The 24,371-nt window shown below is 42.0% G+C and overlaps 1 protein-coding gene across 2 annotated transcripts in view; it reads right to left on the bottom strand.

The window, feature by feature from the left end:
• TTBK2 (tau tubulin kinase 2) overlaps nucleotides 1-24,371 on the bottom strand; it is a 95,567-nt gene that overhangs the window by 9,773 nt on the left and 61,423 nt on the right. Inside the window, exons 10-15 of one of the 2 annotated variants that reach the window (XM_077322732.1) lie at nucleotides 23,954-24,111; nucleotides 22,174-22,390; nucleotides 18,696-18,907; nucleotides 17,251-17,815; nucleotides 6,559-6,807; nucleotides 568-1,826 (exon numbers count right to left, since the gene is read on the bottom strand). In XM_077322732.1, the coding sequence (XP_077178847.1) occupies nucleotides 568-1,826; nucleotides 6,559-6,807; nucleotides 17,251-17,815; nucleotides 18,696-18,907; nucleotides 22,174-22,390; nucleotides 23,954-24,111 (2,660 nt within the window). The remainder of the gene's footprint in view (nucleotides 1-567; nucleotides 1,827-6,558; nucleotides 6,808-17,250; nucleotides 17,816-18,695; nucleotides 18,908-22,173; nucleotides 22,391-23,953; nucleotides 24,112-24,371) is intronic. The other variant, XM_077322733.1, reaches the window with a different exon arrangement.

Below are 24,371 nucleotides of genomic sequence, written 5' to 3'. Positions count from 1 at the left end.
CCAAACCTGGCACTAATTTGACCAGGAAAATGTACTTATACTCTGGGCTGCCACTGCAAATCATGCCAGCACATGGAAGGGATTCACCAAATAGATGAACTCAGTACACAACAGTTTACTGACTGCTCATATGAGTGAATAATTCTTGGCACCTTTAATTTTCACCTTTTGTATATCATTCAGAGAACTATTAGTGTCATTCTAAATTTTGCTTAGGTTGGTACTGTAAATCATGAAGCAAATATTTTAGAGATGTTGAGTGCAATCTTAAGTGTGTTCACACTTAAGCCAGTCCTACCAATTTCAACAGGATTCATTCTCCTGGATAGTGTGTATATAGAAAATAATTCTACTGCTCAAAGTTAGGATACCATAAAGAAGTTGTTCATGTTGTTCAGCCAAGGCATTTTTGAAAATTAAATGGGAAAGAATGTGCAAGGGAAGTGTACATGTGTACACATGCACAGAAATTACACATATTGGGGGAAAATGCATTATAACATAACTCCCGCCGAGATGTCTCAATTTAATTCTAGAATGAAGGGATTATTCTCTTAAAATTATTACCTAGCTTCTACTCCAGGCCTTGTTGGGGGTCTTCCTGGGGGAGGCCGAGGAAAAAACTGAGCTGAGTTTGAATTGCTAACATGATCTGTGGTAGTCCAAGATACAGGTCTTGGAATTTTGCTCTTTCTGGACTGAGGGCTACTTGATGATAAGAAACTTTCCTCCACTTGACTATGCAAATTAGTGTCCAATGTCAGCTTGGAAAAGGAGGATAACATGTCTTCAGAAAGTGGTAAAGGAGCAGTAACTACTTTTTCCTTCAGTGACTTGTCAGAGGCACTTGAGAGGTCACCAAGGAAAGTTTTCAGCTGTCTCTTTTCTACAAGTAGTCTAACCAAGTCTGTCTGATGAGCCTTTTTTAGGAATAGTTTCTCCTTTGCTGAAACAGGTGAAGAGGACTCTGACGAGGAGTCTATTTCTTGTGCTAAAACTGGAATGCGACTTTGTCTAGCTATAAATGGTGTTCTAACTAATTCCTTCTTGGACTGATGAGAATTCTCATTCTCAGCAACACAGTGGAACAATTCTCCATTTCTTATAGCATTTTGTTCTCCTTTGTCCTCTTGAATCAAAAAACTTGTGAGATTTCCTTTTTGACATTGCAGTTCTTCAGCATCACCTTCGTCATGGAAGCCATTTTCTTGCATTGGAATGACTTGGCTTTCCAGTCTGTGAAGAAATGGGTCGATACTTCTTGATAAAGAAATATCTGATGTTTCACCTACTGGCTGCTTTAGTACCTCCTGTTCTGCATCATGACTTGGCAATATGCAGGAAGTGACTGGTCTTTGCTCTTCAGGTTCTAGAGCAGCCTGCAGTTCATCCAGCACAGACTCTGTGTTTCTTGGAGCAACAGATCCTGTCCTTTGTACTTCAATGCTATTGTCACAAGTTTCAGGAATTTTACTGTTTTTTGTTTGTTCAAAAACACTTGCAAGTTTTCTCTCTCCTTGCTTCTTCACACACTGTTCAAGAAGGTCCTTTTCGCTATGGTCTTGGGTCCCAATACCTTCTTCACTATATCCTTCCTTATCCTGCAAGTTATGGTCTAATTTGAGTACTAAATCTGTTCTACTACCACTAGGAGTTAACACAGCATTTGCTACCACCAAGCCAGTTAAATTCTCCTTAGGAGAAGAAAGTTCAATAGTATGCTCCACAGGGCGAGTATCTCGATCCTTCTTCTCTAACTGCTGGCCATAATAAAAACTCTCAGAAGCAGACTGTGTGGAGGCCATAGATGGTCTGGGAATTGTGACCTATGTTGAGATAAGAAAAAGAAAATTAAAGGTAGTTTTATAGCAGTTACTTTTCTAGGGTTTAAGAATATTACAAGTTCATATTGTAAAGCAGTGGTCCCCAACCTGCGGGCCGCGGCCCGGCGCCGGGCCGCGGCTCCCGCCCCCCCCGCAGTAAAAAACTTCCCAGGTTGCAAGCTTGCGGCCCGGGAAGCTACTTACTGCGGGAGGGCGGGGAGAGGGAATCAGGGCCGGGCCGCGCCCGTGCAGGCCGCGCCCGCTCGGCCCGATCCGCGGGTGCGGCCCGCGGGCGCTGCCGGGCGCGGCTCGCGGGCGCGGCCCGATCCGCGGGTGCGGCCCGAAGCATGGGCGTGGCCCGCGCGGGCGCGGTCCCTGCGGGCGCGACCCAATGCCCTGCCGGTCCCCAGCCTAATAAAGGTTGGGGACCACTGTTGTAAAGTCATCCTCACATAAGAGAAAGTAAATTATTTCTGCAGGATTAGACAACACCCCTTCTTAGGATGTGCATAGCATGCATCAAGTAGCACAGTTTCTATCATTTATGACACCCCTCCCCCAAAAACATACAAAGAAACAAACCCTGTTTAGCTGAGGTTGTTAATTTGGGCTTTCTTAGCAATACTGTGAATGTCTCTGTGTGTGGAAACAAGATGAAAAAGATAAGTCTTTACTCCATCCTCACCTCTTGACCTCCGTACAGCTTCTGAATCAAATAACCCCCTGACTACTTCCATGTCTTGATTACTCTAACTTTTATCAAATAGTTCTCCTTCTACCTATCAAATCATTTGTTTAGTATTTCTATAGTTAATTCCTGGTAGTCATCATTCCCCCTAACCTCTTGCATTCTTCATGGTTCTATTTGTAATTCCTGCAAAATTTTCTATATTCAATTTTCCTCCAAAATCTTAATAAAATGCCACAGTTTAGATCCAACATATAGATCTATGACAGACATCTATCTCCTTGTATCCCCCCCTCCCCTTCACCAAGCTCCATATCTTGAACTGATATTTACTTGGCTGTCTTGTTGTCATCTTAAACTCTAGATGCCCATCACTGACTGAACTGTTCAACACGCATGTTTATGATCTTATCTTCCTTTTCCTAAATATCTGCCAACACTGTCATCTACTTTGTTGATAAGAAACCACCTTCTTCATTGATACATCCTCCTTTTTTCTGGCTTCCTCTTGCAACAGCAGTTTTTTCACATTTGAATAGAAACGATTGATGGCAAAGCATTCAATTTTCTCATCCTTCAAATGATGATAAATCCCTAAAATGCCATCCAGCATAGACTTCCTGTCCTTTGTGGCAATGCTCCTCCCTATTTTTTTGCTTATATTTCCCAACTTGTCCCCATTGGTGACATTAACCAATTCAAATCTACTATTCTCAACTATCCACGTGTCTCCATTTGAACAATTCTACAGTAATTTACAAAGCCACTTGGCCAAACAAAATGATGGACAAACTCTCCTGAGAAGAAGGAGCATTGCAAGATTTTGGGACGCTCACAAGGCATATTGGACTTGCTGCATTGTTTCCAAAGACTGGAGGATTACAAGCTCTAGCTCCTAAGTATAGATAGAGGCAAGAAATTAAGCAGAAAGATCCAAAGGTACATGCAGTAATAAAGACAGGTGAGTAGTCTCAGTTAGTATAATGTATTAATGATGCCAGACAGATTAATGGTGTCATATTAATATTTTTAAATACCTAAGCACAGAAATCAGAAAAATACAGCAATCTGTAAATGATAATATATTCCCACTGAATCTCAGATATATGTTTGCAAGTAGAAACTCAGCAAAAAAAATTATGAACTTAGGGAGATTGTGAGTGGGTGGGCAGGAAGGGATGTGCCAGTGTTTGTTTCTTGTGGCCCTTCCTTGAATACCCAGCAACTGCTAATTGCCGCTGTGGGATGGTAGGTGAATTTCCTCCAGGTCAGCCTGGATTCAGGAGATTTTTGGTGGAGGAATCACTTGGGCATGAAATTGGGGTCATTGTGGGTGGGCAGCTAATTGTGAGTTCCTGTATTGTGAAAGGAGTTGGACGAGATGACCCTGGAGGTACCTCCTTACTCTATGATTCTATGATTCTTAGAACAAAGATGAAAAAATATTATTCATCTACAGAAAGATCAAAAAATGCTTCGATTGGACTTACTGTTACATAGGTACCATCAAATACATGAATATTTTATATTGTCTAACTGCAGATAAAATGTTGATTGCAAAAAACTGGACATGTACTAGATATTTAAATCAAAACTCCAGGTTATAAAAGATTTGGTTAACAGCAAAATCATTTAAACTCACTGAGATGATACAGTTAAGTGAAGCAAAAAATAAAAAAACATTTTATGATTTCTGGTCCCAAGAGTTAAATCTTGCATAAAGGTTGGCATAATTGTGCAATATACCCAGCTTGCAATTTCCGAAGACTATTCCCTGCAGCAGGCCCCTCTGAGTAATTCCCTGACTTTGGTACCATTTGTACCAGCTTCCTCAAGGTAAGGATGGGAATGCGTTCCCAGACACACTGGGCTGAATTTTACTACCTTTGGTCTAAGGGAACTTCTTTTTCTAGTAGATGGCCCTTCTGCAAATAAAATTACTTGATACTATATTTAAGATGCTTGACTCCATGAAGGATTAAATGAAAATGCACAAGAGGTTCCCTGCCAAATCAAACCAGTGGTCCACTTAGTCCAGCAGTTTATTTTACATAGCACCCATCTAGTTGCCTTGGACGGCAATCAAATATGGCAAACAAGCCTCTCAGATGTTATCCACTACTACAAGTATTCACAAGTTTATTGCCTCTGGATGTGGAGGTTCCCTTAGTACAAAAAAAAATGACACAAGGTTAAATCAGCTGCATTTCAAGGAAGATGTATTTTTTAAAGTTGAAATTTCCCATCTTGCAGGCAGCAGGGGATTTTCAACGCTACTGCAGTTTATAAGCATGGATAAGCTAACAACTATCCAAATGTGGGTACTAAAAATTACTGATGCTGCAAAGAAAGCACTAATTATTTGAATCACTTGCAGAATTTTGACACCACTATACCGGCAATATTGTGTTATTATCAACCACTGATCCTCTTAAAACAGCAACAAAAGCCTTTCTGGGATTTTTTTGCAAATATATTCATACATTCTAGCATCCGCTATGGCATATGAAAAATATTTTGCATGTAAAATAATATAATGGGGTGTGCTAAAATGGCCTTTGAAAATGATATCTATGGTGAGATGGAGTAAAATGAGAGGTTAAGCTACACTGTGTTATAGTCATTACAAGCAGAACATTCCTGAGGCTAATGTGAATTATAAGATTGCTTCAGTGATTTTTGAACAGTAACCTGGAAAGAAAACCGATGGAAAGAAATTAATGAGGGGATTCAATAATATCATATAGAGAAGACTGTTAGGTTGGACATAGTATATAAAGCACTGGGAAGACTGTTACCTTACCTATCTGATATTACAAAATCCTGTCACTAATTTCTAATATAGATATCTTGCTTTGACTTGAGCTACAATCCACTGCCATTACAATAAAAAACAGCTTTGCCACTGACATTAGATACTCTCTCAGCCATAAGTATATTTACCAGCCTATATTGCTCATCCCTACCATGCTATTTAATGCAGGGGCATTGTGAAAGAGAGCTAATTACAAAGAACAGAGATGATTATTGCTAAAAGATACTCAAACTTTCAGTTTTAACCACAGAAAAACATGTATGTTACGTATATGCTAGTTACTAAATGCACCATGCAGCGTTAAACTGAGTTACAACCTAAATGCATTGAAGGCTATTCTTCTGTTTAAGACTGCACTGACAGACTACATTTTGCAAGCATGGGTGCACCTTCGTCCTTCACCACCAGTTGTTTCCTCTACAATGAAGCTCATTCAAGTATGAAGAGATTCCATACTCATGTATTCTGTACCATGTTTGGCTTGGCTAGATTACTACTATTACAAGGTAGGTACTATGATATGTATTTCAACAGCAGATATAAAAATGTCCCATTTACAGGCTTTGGACTACATATGCCAAATTTCAGTTAGTTGTAGAAATACCCTGACAATTCTGATTACCTTATCAGTCCTTATGTGAAGTTCAAACTGCTTTATGCAAATATGATGACTTCATATACATCAACACATAGCTAAATGGACATTCTACCCAAATGTGACTCCTGGGTCTTATTTCTAAAAATTAAAACTGCAAGAAATTCTCCACATTTGAGCACAATATAGTGCTTTTCCTGGCAGCTGAACAGGAAGAAGAACATCAGACTAGAGTTTGGAAAATTCATGTTCAAATCCTGACTCTGCCATAGCAACTTTCTGAGTGATCTTGAGCTAGTCACGCATTCCCAGCCTAACCTACCTCACAGGGTTGTGGTGATAAAATGGAGATGAAAACAATGTAAACTACTTTTGGTTCCCCCCTGGTGAGAAAGTCCTCCAATGACTGTATTTTGTGCTCTTGTCTCAACTTTAAACCTTCTAATTGTTTTTTTCCCCTCACGTACAATATTTTTCAGCTTCTTTTCCCAAATATATTTTTATAGCGAAAGGAGTCTTCATTTGCTCAATGCAATAGTGCATTGTATAATTTAACAACTGACTGGCACGGGAATTGTGGAACTTAGAAATGACTGACACAGCAGAGTTGCTTTTATGAAGATGAAGATGCATTCACCTGCTGGAGTTGTGCTTTTGAGATGCGAATGACAGGGGGAAACTTGTTTCCACTGGGAATAACAGGAAGTTGCCTACGGGCAGCTGACCAGGAAGAAGAAGAGTGGCTCTCTGCTGATTGACTCCTTGGAAAGCCAGCCTCTTTCTTAGATTCCAGGTAGGTGGTGAGATGGGTTATAGGGCTCAGGGAACGGAGGATGGGACTTGAAATTCTTGGGGTGGAGAAATGCAGCATGTGAGGTGAGAAGAGCTGTGAGAACAACATGGCAAGGAAAAGAAAATGATGCAAATATTATATTATAAGAATGTTTAAGACTGGTTACTGTATGTAGCTTTACAGTTCACTTCTTCCATACCACTGGCAATGTTAAATATTTGCGGTGGAAAAACAAAGAAGTATGTAATTATCCCTGCATGAAGTAACACTTGCCTCCCACATTTCATTTGATCTCTCTGGAAGTGCAATTTCAGAATGCTTACAGAATGAAACTCTTTGCTGTAGTATGTCCTAGGCAAAATGATTGTGATACTGACCATTAACTAGCACAGTCATTCAACAGCGTAATGCTACAGGATTGTTAAAATACTCCTCAGAAAAACAGACTGGGGATTTCAAAATCAAGGCATGGAATAAAGAGGTTACAATGAATTACACAATATGAGCATTAGGAATTCTACAGGTGCACATATTAAACCTGCACTAAAAACATCATCTCAGATATAAGCGTCACTGTAATATCCTGCATTGTGCAGGGGGTTGGCCGATGACCCTGGAGGTACCTTCCAACTCTATGATTCTATATAAATTTTTGCCTTACACATTTATGCTTCATTTTGTTCCACATCGTTCAAGTTCAAGCAAGGGTTAAAGTCTTTCCATATTAAATGTTCCATTCAAACAAACTCAGGATAGCGGTACAATCCTAAATAGAATTACACCCTTTTAAATCCATTATACTCAATGGACTTAGGATATAACTATTTAAAACTAGTACTATAAACCTGACAAAGTATGCGATATCCTAATGTCATCTAATATCTTTTTTCACAACTTAAAAACAACCGATAAAAACTATACTAGTTGGAACAATTCTTAGATGAATCATCTATCTCAGTTTTATACTCAGAGGCTTTAAAAGACAAGAGAAAAATATGTTCTTTATATTTTGCTGAAATAAGTTTTCCTATGATCAGGCATAGTGTAAAAGAGCCTTGCTACTCGGAGTACACAGTGGTCTTTAGCTATTGTTGCCTAATTTGAACAAGTTGATTTTTGATCAAAGTAATACCACCTTGTTAAACGCGTGGGAGATAATTTTATTTATTCCTTTTACCCACTGTTGCATTTGGGAATCTTGCTTAGATTTGGGCTGTTCTATGAATTGTGGAATTTAATCATTTCGAGATGGTATCAATCAGAACAAGATATATACATAATTTATTTAGATCTAGGAAAAAATAATTTCTGTCTAAGTGTAGATTTTGGGCTCCAGGAATTTATTTCTGAAGCTGCCCAACATATGGAATCACTCATTAAGCCAGAATGAAATACAGACAGCAATGAAGTATGACTATTATTTACTACTGAAAAGAACACAGTTGGCAAACCTACACATTAGTGATGTGAAGCGAATGAAAACATGAAATAAGAAACAAAACTATGAAACAAATGTAGGCTTTCCATTTGTAGTCACAGAGCAGTGATTTATTCATTGCAGAAATCTGTACAAAGCATTCACTACCCATCTGGCCTTCTTCATTGTCCTTATCCCTAAAAGCAACATTTGTTTCATTTTTTTTTTGTTTGTACTGGAAAAACCCATGGTTTGATTTGTATTTGAACTTATATTACGCCCTATCTCCACAGACTCAGGCTGGATCACAGCATAGATGAAATTACATATATAAATTTCAGAATACAAAAATAAAAATTGTGAGTAATTTAAGTCAAAGTTTAAAAACTTTAAAATTAAGAAGAGTGACAAGTGGAGTGCCCCAGGCATCTGTCCTGGGGCCTGTGTTGTTCAACATATTCATGATTTGGATGAGGGATTAGAGGGGATACTTATTAAATTTGCAGACAATACTAAACTGGGATACTAAACTAAACTAGCAAACTCAACAGAAGACAGAATCAGAATACAGGATGATCTTGATAGGCTCGAGAAATGGGCTAAACTAAGTAAAAGGAAATACAATAAGGACAAATGTAAAGTTCTGTATTTAGGTAGGAAAATCTATTTACACCAATATAGGATGGGGAAGACTTGTCTTGGCAGTAGAATGCATGAAAAGGATCTAGGAGTCTTAGTAGACCATACACTGAACATGAGTCAGCAGTGTGACTCGGTGGCTAAAAAGGCGAATAGGATTTTGGGCTGTATCATGTCCAGATCATGGGAAATGTTGGTACCGCTTTACTCTGCTCTGGTTTGGCCTCACTTGGAGTACAGTGTTCAGTTTTGGGTGCCACAGTTGAAGAGGAATGTAGACAAACTGAAGCGTGTCCAGAGGAGGGCAACAAAGATGTTGAGGGGTTTGGAGACCAAGATGTATGAGTAAAGGTTGGGGGAGCTTGGTCTTTTTAGCCTGGAAAGGAGATGACTAAAAGGGGATTTGGTAACCAACTTCAAGTATTTAAAGGCTGCCATGTAGAGGACGGAGCAGAGTTGTTCTCTCTTTCCCCAGAGAGATGGACCAGAATCAATGGGATGAAATTAATTCATAGGAAATAAGAAGTTCCTGACAGAGCAGTTTCCTGACAGAACAGGCTTCCTCAGGAGGTGGTGGGTTCTCCATCTTTGGACATTTTAAAACAGAGGCTAGATATCCCTTTGACAGAGAGGCTGATTCTGTGAATGTTCAAGTGGGTGGCAGGTTACAGTGGATGACTGATAGGGTTGTGAGTGTCCTGCAAAGTGCAGGGTTTTGGACTGGATGACCCAGGAGGTCCCTTCCAACTATGATTCTATGATCAACAGAAGGAGAAGTTACACAACCCAGGCCTCCCAGCCTCAAATTAATATGGGCTGTTAGCAGCTTCTCAGTCCTCAACTGTATCGCTAACATGGTGTGGTGCTTTTTAGACTCTCTTCCAGCACATAGCTGGCTCAGATGATTAATTGGCTCAGAGGAGCCAGGTGGGCTGATGAGACAGAGACAGAGAGACAGAGACAGAGACAGATAGAGACACACAGAGAGACACAGAGACAGAGAGAGACAGATATATATATAAGAGAGAGAGAGAGAGAGAGAGACAGAGAGAGAGACAGAGAGACAGAGAGAGCTGTAGCTGGAGGCTGGGCAGAGCAATGAGTTGCTCCTGCACCAACTTTGGAATCTAAGCCCTGATTCACCTGAAGCTCCATTCCCTCCTGCTGGTCACAGCTCTCTGCCTGTTGAATATCTGGCTGGGTTAAGATCTCATCAAGCAGAGGGTCAGGTGAAGCTCGGAGTTCCTGGAAAGCCTTTTCCTCGAAGAGTCCTCCCTAACGGGATCCGGTCTCACAACATCCCCGCATGGCTCTGCAGCTGGCCATCGGATTTCTCTTTGCTTTCCTCCACCCTCCCTCTCCTCAGAGGGGCTGGGGAGATCCATCAACCTTCCCTACCCAGCCTGACGCTTAGGAGATGTGGGGGGGTGGAAAGGAGGAATCTTCCCCACATCTTTACCTGCCCAGCCTGTCCTTTGGGGTGGTGGGGTGGGAAGGAGGCAGCCCAGACTCCACTGCCTTCCTCATCCAGTTTGGCCTTGGAGAGAGGGGGCAACCCCCCAAGGCCTGACCTAGTCTTTGGGAGATGCGGGGCTTCATGGGAAGAGGGCAGCCCCCCCCCCACAGCCTTTCCTACCCAGCCTGCCCTTTGGGCGATGAGTATGGGTGGGGAGGCAGCCCATCCCCTATGGTCTTCCCCAGTTAGCCTGCCCTTTTGGAGATGTGGGGGTGGGTGGGAAAGAGGTAGCCCACCTGTGGCCTTCCCCACCCAGTCTGGCCTTTGGGAGATGTGGAGAAAGGGCCAGGAAGGAGAAAGCCCCCCTGCATTCTTCCCAGCCTGGCCCAGCCTTTGGGAAATATGGGGGGGGGCAGGAACGTGGCAGCCCACTCCCTCTGTGGCCTTCCGGCCAAACTTTTGAAAGATGTGTGTGTGGGGTAGGAAGATGGCAGCTCACCCCACGATGGACTGCTTGGTCTGTCCTTTGGAAGATGTGGGGTTTGATGCGAAGCTGGGGACAGTGGTGATCTATCTAGACACTGTTATATGGGGGGTTGGTAGGAGGGCCAGTGCCCCCTCCAAAGCAGTTGTTTTCTCCAGAAGAACTGATGCCTTCCTTCCCTCCTTCCTTCTGTCACCCCCTTTCTTTCTCTGTCTCTTTCTCTCTTTCGTCCTAACTTTCTCTCATTTATCTTCCTAAAGGTTTCCAGGCCCACACTTGGTTGTTGGCAACCCAGTTGGGTGCATATGGAAGAGGAGTCAGGAATCAAACCCAGCTCTTGAGATTAGAGTCAACTTCACCACACTGGATTTTAAGATCGAGCAGGAAGCAGGGAGGAGGGCCAGAACCCAGAAAGGTCACAGTGCAGGTATATGTGCTGTTGCCCATTGTATTACTGGGTGCAATGGGCTTTGCCTCTAGGGTAAACATATTATTGAAGTTCCTTTCACATGCTACAGTAAATTAGCTTGGCATTAATCCAAGTGAGCCAACTTCAATGCATTTCAAAAGAGTTTCCTAGTTAGAGAAGATAATTGAAGCCTTCAGGCCAACTTCTGCCATAATCTTCTTTACCTGGTTGCCACTGCATTATCTAGATTACTTTTGCTTGGCAGATTTTCCAAAAAGATTAAGTGTATTGTAGCACTAAGGCAGGCTTTCTCAACCAGGATTTTGTGAAACCCTGGGGTTTCTTGACAGCCCTGAGAGGGTTTCCTAAATGACAGCCCTGAGAGGGTTTCCTAAATTTTATATACTTATTAAATTTGTTAAACATTTAGTGGGTGATATGCCCACATATGGTCATGTTGACCCCTCTCCCAAAATGGTCAGTGATGGGCCTGGAGGGGTTGGAAAGGGGAGGGGCCCTGTGTGGGCATATACATAGCTATGCTTCCCAACCATATTCCGCATGATTATACTACTTTTGGGGTTTCTAGAAGAATGTTATGGGGGTATCTCAAAGGTAAAAATGTTGAGAAAGTCTGCACCAGGAGTATGATAATTGGGACCAAAGAGATCCATTGATATATTTATTTTCTCCTGAATATTTTTGAAGTTAATTTTTGAAGTTAATTGAATTAAACAGGATCTAAGTAAGTGAATCTTCTTTGTGTGTTGTATCATTACTCATCTGAGATGTCAGGTTATTTTTGATGATTCATATAAACATATCAAGACACTTGGCTTACTATTAGCTGCTAGGGTGGGAGCCGTTTCTCTGGACAGAGTGGTAAAAGGTAAAGGTAAAGGTATCCCCTGTGCAAGCACCGAGTCATGTCTGACCCTTGGGGTGACGCCCTCTAGCGTTTTCATGGCAGACTCAATACGGGGTGGTTTGCCAGCTCCTGTAACCAGTGATAGCTCCAGCAACCAACAGGAAAAAACAAAAGTGAAAAATAGTAGTTGATTTAACACCATTATATCACTTCTGATTTCCCCCCAGAACTGACCTAATGTCATTGCACTACTGCCGCCCTCATGTCCCCCTGACCCCCATTGATTGTCAGCCTAGAAGGCACATTGGATAATAGACTTATGTTTCTACAGCATAAATATCCATTTCAATCAATAAATGTTACCAAATGCTGTTGCAGAAACTTCATGGAGGATGGCAATATCATGTTCCCTTTGCATAAACTTCAGCAGCATTTCTAATAGCAGCTGCGCCATTGTTCTCTGCCATATCATACTCTACACTAAGGAAGCAAGTGGGTGGCAAAGAAGCTACCCTATCAGAAATGGCAATTCCGCTATAGAGAGTATGAATAGTAAAGTCAGGATCCCAGAGCCAGGATGGGGAAATTGCTGCTACCATTAACCTACTAAGGAATAAATGACTGTTCCAGAGTAGAGTAGGAGCAACAAGGTAGGTGCAGTGGAGAGAAAGGGAGAGACAGGAAGAAATGAAGAACCAGTTCGCTAGCACTAGCAGAAAGCCTGGGAGAATTCTACAAATGAAGGAAACCAGATTCTCCCAGCAGCAAGGGAGAAAGCTTTGAAAACTGCAGGCTGTTCCACCAAAGACAGTGGAGGTATAACTACCTAATGACCTGACCCTGCAAGAAAGTTCCAGTCACTTCAAACCACAATTAATGGATTCAGGCAGGGATCCCACTCCAGAGAGCAGACCAAATGGCTGGGACTTGCACAAGTAAGAAAGAAGACTAGTATTAATTATTAAATCTAGAAACATCTGTTAAAGGCCATTTACTCAATAAAAAGAAAGATTTATCTACCCCCAGTGTCTGGTTCTTGTCAGGCAAGAGGAAGAATGGAGGATAGGGGATAGGGTTCCCAAGTTGGGAAATCCCTGGTGATTTAGAGGTGGAGCCTGAGAAGGGTGGGATTTGAGGAGTGGAGAAGCTCAGCAAAGTATAATGCCCTATTTTCTCTAGGGATCTGATCTTTGTCATCTAGAAAGTAACTGTAATTCCAGAAGATCTCCATGCCCCACCTGGAGGTTGACAATCCAAAAATCCATGTCCAGGCCACAAAAAAGTGAGGAATTATATCTTGAAAAGCTGGAAGGCGTAATGGAAAGACAACACCATTTTTGTGAAATATTTCATTTTTGCAAGATCTGGATGATATGACAAATATTAGATAAATCAGCATAAGTAAAAAAATCCCACTAACCAACATTATATTTTCTTACATGTATGTTAGGAGGCTTGAATAACTGGTCTTCCTGCACTTCAAATCCTACATTTAGAAAAATAATTATTCTCCTATGTTTTGTAAGGACGAATTAGATCTTTTCCCTTTTGGCACGCACCCACGAATGTATCCATTTTTCTAAAGTAAAGATGGCTTTACTCACAAACGAAGTCAATATAATCAAAATTAAAAAATGATAGCTTATGACAGATTGGTGAACAGTGGGGTGCTGGCTACGGTACTTTTCAACATTTATATCAATGATCTGGATGAGGGGGTGGAGGGATTAAATATGTAGATTACATCAAATTGAGAGGAGTATCAAACACCCCAGAAGATATAGAGTTCAATGAGATCTGAACATGCTAGAAAAGTGGTCAAATGAGACAAGATGCAATTAAATAAGGAGAACTGCAGAGTTCTATATCTGGGTCACAAAAATGAGAAGCGTGAATACTGGATGGGAGATACACTTCTGGGTAGTAGTGTGTGTGAACAAGATCTTGGTGTACTTGTGGACTGTAAGCTAAATATGACCAGACAGTGTAATATGGCAGTAAAGAAGGTGAATACAGCATTGGGCTGTTTCAACAGAGGCATCACACCTGTTTTTTTTTGGGGGGGGGACATCATTGGGCATGGAATTTGGTGGGCAGGTAGTTGCGAATTTCCTGCATTCTGTAGGAGGTTGGACTAGATTACTCTGGAAGTACCTTCCAACTCTATGATTCCATGAAAATTGCAAGATGTCATAGTTCTGCTGTATACCACATTGGTCAGACCATACCTGGAGTACTGTGTGCAGTTCAGAAGGCATTACTTCCAAAAGGATATGGACAAAACTGAGAGTGCAGAGGAGAACGACAAACATGACTCAGGGCCTGGGGACCAAACACTATGAGGTAAGACTGAGAGACTTGGGAATGTTCAGCCTGGAGAAGAGGAGGTTGAGAGGGGACATGATTGCTCTCTTTAAGTACTTGAAAGGTTGTCACTTGGAGGAGGGTACAGAGTGGTTCCTATTGGCAGCAGAGGATAACCTGCAGTAATGGCTTTAAACTATGTGTAGAATGGTAGCAGATAGATACCAGGAAATTTTTTTTCATATAGTAGTTCAGTAGTGGAATCAGCTGCCTAAGGAGGTAGTGAGCTTCTCCTGACTGATGGTCTTCACACCATGGCTGGACAGATACCCTATATACTCACATATAAGCCTAATTTTTCAGCAGCTTTGTCCATACTGAAAAAGTCCTCCTCGGCTTATACATGGGTATATACGGTAATTGAAATAAAAGCCTGCTCCCGCCAGCCAATCATTGCATTGCCTTTTGCAATGTTTCTTCCAAACTATTATTTTGGTTTCTGTGCGTAGGGTGGGGTGGGTTTTGGGGGTGCTTTGGGATTTACTGTTTCTTTCTCCTAGTGTTTCTTTTTTATCTGAGGGGCAGCATTGTTTGCCTTTTCTTCTTGGGGTTGTGTTTCTTTCAAAAGTTGATTTTTACAGTTCTTTCTTTCAGTGTTCAGTTTTACAGTTCTTTATTTCAGTATTTTTTTCTGGGAGGGGGCACTGCAGTTGTAGTTAGAGTTGTCCATTCTCCCAGTTTGGTAGCTGTTATACTTGTTGTAGCAGGTTGCCAACTTCGGGTACTGTTGTTCTGCTCTGGTTTGCTGGCATGGGGGGCACTGTTTGGTTCTCCTGCCAGAGGTGTTCTCACAGACCAGTTCTGTCAGTAGGGTGTCTGGCATCAAGAGAGGAAGTGAAGGAAAGTGTAAGCTGTTTTGAGACTCCTTTCGTTAGTGAAAAGCGGGGTACAAAAACCAGCAGCATGGGGGGGGGAAGGCGGGATGGGAGAGCCTGTGATGATGGAGCATTCCTTACCCTTGGCTTATATATGAGTCAATAAGTTTGCCTAGATTTTGTGGTAAAATTAGGTGCCTTGGCTTATACGCGGGTCGGCTTATATGCAAGTATATATGGTATTTATCATAGATGCTTTAGGCTGATCCTGCACTGAGCAGGGGGTTGGACTAAATGTATGGACCCTGTATGGACCCTTCCAACTCTATGATTCTAAATACTACAGAAATTAGCACAATTTAAGCAATCCCAGTAGCCAACAACTTTAAACAGTTCTGCAGGGCCTGTAAGACAGAATTGTTCCAACAGGCTTATGGTTGAGGCCTATAAATACAAAAAACTTTCAATAAACTGGCCTCCCTAAATAAACAATGTAAGCAACAAACATCTGTATGCCATTTAATATTTTAACAACAATTGCACTTCACCTTCTCCTCCCTCCTACCAGAGAATAAGCAGTGAGTTCTTGGATGGTCTTAATGTAATTGTTTTAATTTAAAACAAATTATTTTTAATATTTAAAATGTTTTAAATTATTGTTTGTTTTTGACATGTGAGCCACCCTGAGCCTTCAGAGAAGGGTGGCATAGACATTTACAAATAAATAATAAAATAAATAAATAAATATCTTCTTGCTCATATGTTAGGAGGTTTGAATAACTAGCCTCCTTGTGCTCCGAATTCTACGTTTAAGGGCAGAATTACTGTCCCACCTTTTGGAAGGACACATTAGGTCCTTACACTCTTGACAAGATAGTATCACTTAGTATCAAAGTCAACATATTCAAAACATATTGAAATGAGAATATTATACACACTTTCAGGGTTAGAGCCAAAGATGTAGCTTGCAAAACACATCCTTCAAAGAGAAAGTCAATCCCTTAAAAAAAATAAAGTACCATTTTGTCACAGGCTACATTCAAATCTTAACAGCTAACCATGATTTGTTGTAAACCTTAGAAGTTTTTGGTTCTGTAGCTGAATTACATACTATGTTTCTTTTTCTCTCTTGACAACCAGGATGTGTTTATAGTCAAGAAAATAAACCATAGTTTGTGGTTCAGACTGAAACTCTTCAGTTTCCAAGCTATGCACAAGAGTGAAGGGAGGGAGGAACAAGGACATAGGGAAGCCTGAATACTTCCAAAGTCAGATTTCACATCTTGGTGAATTTGGCAGTTGCCTCTCTTTGAAATTACACTAGAATCTATGTTAATCATGGATAAATTCAATTTGGGAGAAAACCTCACAGATCCTGGGGTGGCAATAGCCACAGGTTGTTGGCAGGCAGAGAGGACAGCCTTCTCAGAGTGGTTAAGAACTGGAACCAAGTGAGAAAGGAGTGAAACAGTGGACGGAGGAGGTGGAAACAGAAAGGAGATTGAGAATGAAGGAACTGAGAAGTGGAGGAAGCATAAGAAAAGAGCTGACATGTATCTTCATATCAAATGGTGATCTTTTTCAGATTACTTTAACATATAACTGCAGCATATCTAGCAATAGTAGTTTGGCTACGATAATAAAACTGGCATTCAAGTTAATTTGATCTATATCTAAATATGCCATTTTCAAGGTAGCCCTCAAAGCTGCCCACTCTTGGGCTCAAGAATGAGAATGTTTCCATTATGGATATTGCAAAATGCCTTTGCCATTTCATTATTCTTAAAGCATACCACCATCCTTGTAATTTTCTATTGTACCTATATCAACAACTTTTTATTGTTCATTGCTTCATTATCAGAGTGTATTTTAATGAAATCTAACTAGGAGAACTGTGGGCATAATAGAAACACATAATAAATCTTGGGAAATTGTTGTTGCAATGCTTTGTTAATTAGTATCCTCTTAAGAATTAATCAGACTGAAAGTAGGATAACTATCAACTTTCCTTATACACATATTTCCTTTTCAATCAGTGATTGAATATGACAGAGACAAGCAAAAACTATCAGCATTTCACTTACAGGTGTAAGAGCCCCTTCTGCTTGGGCCTCCATTAGACTTGTGGGTGTAACAGCAAGAAGCTGGCCAGCAGTTCCAATAGGAAGTTCTAGTTGATTTGTAAATTGTTCAGAAGCTGCAATATCACAACATTCAACGGCTAGATCCAGTGCTGCACCTTCAGCTGCATTTTTGCCATGAGCTCTAAACATATCCTCTTGTGGAGACTCCTCGAGGACTTGAAGTACTTCAGGTTCATCATCGGAGGGACTCCCAGTTGTTTTATGCCCTAAAACTCCATTAGTCCTGAAATCTTGCAAGTCCTGTTCTTTATCTACTATCACCCATTCCTTAGAGTCAACTTCCTGCTGACAGGAACTCAAATTGACAGCCACATATCCATTGCTAACACCACCATCCCCATGTTCTGGAGAATACCCGGAAGCCGGCTTGGAACCTTCAGGCAGGTATTCCTCATCATAATGCCAAACATGTTCATTGCAGGAGGTAACTGCAGGCAAAGGGGTTTTCTGAGAAGCAGCAGCAGATTCTTTTCCTGCATTCAACTCTCTTTTCTTCTTCTCCATGCTAAGAAATAAATAAAAGATTAGTGATCATCAGATTCTCACAGGTTATGTGGGAACATATACCTGCTCTGGGGCTCCTGCTCCTTGCCCCTTCATCCCAGCATGAAGGCTTCCCCCACCTCCTCCCTTCTCCCTTACCTGCTGTTTCTCTCTCAGACACACAGACACGCATGTACACACACATTCCTTCCTCCCTCTTCTCCCTCCCTCCCTCTTGCTTCCTCAACCTCTTCCTTGCCTTCTCCCCATTTTTCACTGTCTCCCTTGCAAATGCACAGATACTCTCACATGCACGCACACACAGACTCCTGCCTCAGGCACCCACCCCACAGCTGCCTTTTTCGGGCCTCCACCACTGCACTGCTCTACTGAGGGCAGGACCGAGCATGGAAGGTGGGCAGGGGTGGCGGTGCACCAGGGTTCAGTGCCAGCCTCACCAGCTGCCATTTCTCATTCTTCTGAGGCCAAATCTGTTCCTGTCCCGGGCTCCTTGGTCCTGGCAGTGGTGGGGCAAGCGGGGTTCAGCTCTGGCCCTCGCCAGCTGCCACCATCTGTCTTCTGTGGTCTTCCACCACCGCCTCAGCTGCCCGCCCCACAGCTGCCTCCATTTAGTGGCTCACTCCCTGGGGCAGGGCTAACAGATGTCATGGACGTTATCATTTCCATTCAGGGGGGCACACCAGTAGATGTTCCCACATCAAAAACAGATATGTGACATAGCAAATTAGAATCACCTGAACATATCTCTTTCCACTGAAATCTGAGACTACTTTCCAACTGTTGCAAAGAATAGGCATGGATAATAGAGGAATCTGTGCCAAAGTCTGACACACAATACCTTAAACTGAAAGTAACTCAACACAAAAGAAACTCTTACATACCAAATTTCCAGAAATTTATCTGTGTCTGGCTTTGACTCCAAGGTCAGACGTTTTTCCAATTCAAAACTATGGATTGATCGAAGTTTGCGAACCAAGGGGACATCTCTGTCTTGCTGGGTGGTCTCTGAACGAACTCGAATTGGAGAACCTAGACTTGGTGCATTGAGCATTCCATTAATTAGCCCATGACTATTCTCCTCTTCTGTAGGAGCCTATAACAAAACAATACACATTAAGAGTACTTTTTAAGTTATAGCCAGGCAAATATAATATCTGTCAAAATACTCATAAGCAAGATTCAGTTCTTACATTTGACCACTTTGTAATATAATGTGGACTCAGACACCATATGATCAGTTTTCACTTGTGACTAATATGAAGACTATGTGATTTAAAAGTTACTTCTTGTGCGGCCCTACTGGGCCACACCTACTCAGCTGCGTTGTTGTGCTGAGGCAGGAGTTCAGTCAGGCAGAACTTCACCATAGCAAAATGGAACAAGGAGTTGTCTGAGAAGATAGGCAGGTACTGTACACGTTGCACCCACAAAGGACCTTGCTTCAATGCCCCTTTGAAATACAACCCATCTAGGTGGAAGACTAGGTGAACCTGGAGGGGCTGTTGCGAGTAGAGCCAATACACCATAGGGTTTACTTGTTGCACTACTTCAAAAGGCCCAATGTACCGAGCATCTAACTTATTTGTGGGCTGGGCGGATTTGAGGTGCTTGGTCGAGAGCCACACTCTACTAACCACTGGGATGGGAGGGCCTTTCATGCAATGGGCAATGGCATAGTCCTAGGCCTCCTGGAGGGCATATCAGAGAACTTGGTTCAGGGCCTGTAATTCCTCTAAATCTGTAGCAGCAGTTGACATGGTGGGCAGTTGCAGGCAAGCTACGAAGGTGATTAACTACAGAGCGCCTGAAAGGGGGTTACCCGAGTGGAGGCGTGTACAGAATTGTTGTAGGTAAATTCTGGTAGTGGCAATACTTGGGCCCAGTCATCCTGCTAATATGCTACATAGCACTGCAGGTTTGCCCATCTGTTTGGGGGTGATGGGCCATGGACTTTTGTTCCCAGGACAACATGGAGCCCCCACCAAAATCAGGGTACAATCTGGGAACCATGGTCACCAACCAATTGTGTAGGTAACCCATGGAGCCAGAAAACGTGAGCTAGAAACAACTGAGCTGTCTCCCAAGAGTTGGGTAAGCTCCTACAGCAGCGGTCCCCAACCCCTGGTCCGTGGATCAGTCGGTACCAGACCGTGGCTCCACCTCGTCTTCTTCCCCGGCTGCTGCCTTGGGGGCTGCCCTGCCACTCTTCCGCCAGCTCACCTTTGGTGGTCTCCAGCGGCCACCATGGCTGGGTCTCCCCCTCGGCGTGGAACTGCGCAGCTGCTGCTGGCAGCACTCCCCAGTGGGTGGCGGAAAGTCAGGGGCGCCGGTGGGAAAGCAAATGGAGCAGGGGCTCAGGCAGCGGCGGTGATGTCCCTTGGCAAAAGACTACCCCTCCCCGGGCCTCAGTAAGATTGTCAAGTGTTGACCGGTCCCCGGTGATAAAAATGTTGGGGACCACTGCCCTACAGGGTCAGATGTACCATCTTACAACAATTACAACGATAGCAGTGAACCCTTTCGACCGGGGAAGGTTCATGATAAACTCCATGGTCAGTTCTTGCCATGGCCCAGTGGGGTCCAGCAGGGGCTGTAGGAGTCTAGCAGGTTTACCCAGGGAGTACTTAGCCTGCCATCAGGTTGAACAAAAAGCTACATAGTGTTCTACGTCAGCATGGATCCATGGCCACCAAAAGTGGCAGGTGACTAGTCGGAGTGTTTTATACTGACCAAAATGTCCTGCAGGCAATGGATCAGGATCAGCTATCGCCTCTGGAGCACCCTCTGGTGGTTCAGCCAGAGGTACAGCAGGGGGCATGACATTTCTTTTATCTTAAACTGAAATTCAGATGTCTGCCATTCTGTTGGATATATATGCTACACGCTATATTCCAGCATTTAGAACATACTTCCAGACATCACGTCTAGGACTGATACTATCCATAACAATACTCTATACTCACATGTACAAGAAAATGCATGTCGCATTAACAAAAGTAAAAAAAAGACAAAAAACCTCACTGAAATAGTTAATACCTAGAAGGCTGAATGCCTATGTGAACTAGACAACAAGTTAAAAAATATGTGAGCATTTATTTTGCCAAACTAAAAATAATAATACATTAAAAACACACACAAAGCCCAAAGGCCATTGTTGAAAAGTTATCCTATGCACAATCTTAGGTCTTGGACCTCCTTAGACCTGACTCATTTCTACCTTCACTGGGTCTTCTTCAGATTTATAATTATGACACACATACAATGATATAATATAAAATACATAAAGCAACCAGTAAATAAATAAATTAATAATGATAACTTATTTCTGAGGGTGGCATCAATGGATCTGATGGAAAATGTCCATTTATCAGTTAATAGTCCCCTTCTTTCAGGCTGCCAAGAAATTCTGTTGTTTGCCCATGAAATTAGTGCATGAAATTAGTGCATTTAAATTTTTTTTTTGCAAAGTAAACTTGTTGTCTAGTAAATATAATGTCTAGTTCATACAGGCATTCAACTTTCTAGGTCCTAACTATCCCAGTTAGGTTTTTTCTTTTTTATCTTGGTAACATTTCTCCCCTCCTTGTTCTTTTTTTCATGCCATTTTAGTTATCACTAGGGGTGTATACCAGCCTCCCTCTCTTGGTATTTTTCAGGATCAGGTATACTGAGCTGGGGGGGGGGGAAGGTATTTCCTGACATTCCTGAATCCTAATAAAGGTATACAGTATTTGGATTTAAAAAATTTGAGAAAGTCAAAATTTTGAGTTTGGTGTCTTCTGGGCTGCTCAGTTTGCACCAGGCAGCCCAACAGATCCTCCCAAACGGCTGATCGGGCAGAGAGTATGCTCTCTGCAATATCAGCATGGGGACTGCTGGGCTACCCAGCTCACATAAGGGAGCCCAGGAGACTCCGCCCAACAGCTGATACCATGGAGAGAACCCTCTCTGTAGGATGGGCTTCGGATCTGTGGGACCTGGTTTGAACTGCCCCCCCCCCCACAAGAGCCTACCAGTTAGCAGCCATTTTAGGGATCCCTTTGGCTCTCATCCTCCAATGAGAGGGAAGGTAAAAAGATTGCTAGGATTACCATTGATGTTTCTAGGAAAAGTTAGATGAATTCTTTCTTGAGTGTGGCTGTAAGCGGCTATTATTGCAGCTAAAATAGGAACTTCCATATTGACAGCAGAAAGCCAGAGCTGGAGTGGATGTCTCTATCATACTTTAGGGGCTACTAACTGGCCAGTACTAGGAAATACAATGTTTTGTTTTGATCCAGCAAGAAAAAAACAAAAATGTTTACACAGTAGAATCAAGATACAGTCTAATTTTATTGTCATATCAGCTACATCACTTACTTTATGGACTCCCAGTTGTATTTTATTCCTGTTTGCATCCATCTCCTCCCATACATCCTTTTCCTGAGGGCGATGATGTCCAAGAGATTCTGGTAACTTCTCTGGAGAGATTCCAATAGGAATACCATTCTCACCGTCACTTAATTGCTCATCTGGAAACACTTCATCTGTGTTTTCTCTCAACAAGTCTCCTGGTATTGGGGTGGCATTGGCAATTCTAAAAATTAAGAAAAATGCATAAATATATTTAAAGTAAAGCTGCATAACAACTGATTGATCATTTTTATTAACTGATTAACCATTTCCAAGTAATTGTAAATTGCTCCTTTATTATCATGAGCCATTCTATATTAAGCACCCCCATTTTCTCTGTTTCCCTTCCCTTTTTAAATTGGCATTTCCCTTGGTACCGCCCTACTTGAGTGAGTCTTAATACTTGTTATGATCTCCACAGAATGTTGCTCCTGGGGGACATGGGACACTTAGGAATTACATGAAGAGTGTCTGCAGTTTGAAAGGGAGAAATAAGTGCAAACTGTCAATTTAGTCTTGATCTAGCCCAAAACCAACTTCTATTCTTTTCCTGAAATTACAACATGTATATAGATGTGATCAAAATTTTATGAAACACATCCAAACATTTAATATAAATCAGAATCTGAGGATAGCAGAGTGGACAGAAGGACCTGTGACATTAATTAAAGATTATAGTTTGGACCTAACTATGTTTCATGAAAGAAGAATGCATTTCTACCGACAAAAGCAAAGGAGGGAAGTGTTCACCAATTCTCCCCACCACTACAGATTTCCACTCGATTACTCATGCTGCTTTCAGGGTCTATAGATCCCCGGGGAATGATTGTGGCAAGTTGCAGTATATATAGGAGGGTAGAAAAGAATAGAAAGTTTGCTTCCCCAAACACCACTCTTCTCAAGGTGAATTGGATTCCAAGTGTTTGCAGAGCTTCTCTTTTGCAGAGCCTCTAATTCAGAAAAATAAATTTTCTCCAACCTTTAGCAATATTATTCAGAATTAACACTGTCCAAGGTTCATTTCTGACCCCTGATTTTGTAGAATCAGTTCCTTATACCTTAAACATATAAGGGTTGGAACATACTGTAACTTTGTCAAACATAACTTCACATGGTATGGACCATAATTTATGATGAAGTTCAAGAGTGCATATGTCTTGTGTCTTTATCATTTTGCAATAAGTCAGACCCCACATGTGTAATTAGAGGTCACTGTATATAAATAAAAGGATGCTGCTCCCAGATATGTACCAACCCTTCTATTCTTAAGGAAGACTTAACTGGACTTGGTTGTCGAAGCTCCTTGAACATTGCTTGTCAGAAAACCTGAGAGTGAACCATAAATCTGAAGTCTGAGGGTAGGATCTCACCTATTAAGCTACCACAGGATATAGAAAAAGATTCCTGACTCAATGCCAATCAGATCACTAAATCAGTCTACAGCCAAAGCGCTGTAAGGAGAGACCAAAGCAACTGAATTTTCTCAGCAAAATCTTGAGTGTTTATGCTTGGCAACACCTGCTTCTGAAGATAACATATCTGGTTTTCTCATTATTAAAGTAATATGATGGGCAAAGACAGACCTGCTAAGCTTTACTTGCTACAGAGGTATTAAATTGAAACGTTCTTTACAATTGCAGTTGGCAACCTTAACAGCAAAAGTTCACACAGTCAAAAAAAAAAGGGGGGGGTGCTTCCCATGCTACATCATAAAACAGCTAACATGAACTGAAATGCTTCAACGTACCCTATTGCAGCTGGGGTCTGTCGAGTATGTAACTGAGGAGTAGTTGAAGTGGTGTTAGTAGTTAGAGAGCCATCAGTTCCACTCTTTTCCCAGTCAAAAGGATCACTCTCTGACACTCCATATGTCTTCATGCTATTGTCGAACACGGACATGAGAAGCTATTAAAAGCAAAGAGAGTTGATAAAAGCAAAGAGAGTTGATATATCCCCTGCAGGGCTTTACGCTCGGCGGGGGCCAATTTGTTGGTTATCCCCGGCCCCAAGGAAGCCCGCCTGGCCTCTACCAGGGCCAGGGCCTTTTCAGTCCTGGCCTCGACCTGGTGGAATGAGCTCCCGGAAGAGCTGAGGGCCCTGTGGGAATTACCAGCATTCCCCAGGGCCTATAAAACGGAGCTCTTCTGCCAGGCCTACGGTGAGGC

This window comes from Paroedura picta, chromosome 2, assembly GCF_049243985.1.
Source record: "Paroedura picta isolate Pp20150507F chromosome 2, Ppicta_v3.0, whole genome shotgun sequence".
Lineage (NCBI taxonomy): Eukaryota > Metazoa > Chordata > Lepidosauria > Squamata > Gekkonidae > Paroedura > Paroedura picta.
This window is presented reverse-complemented; position numbering and strand designations above follow the sequence as displayed.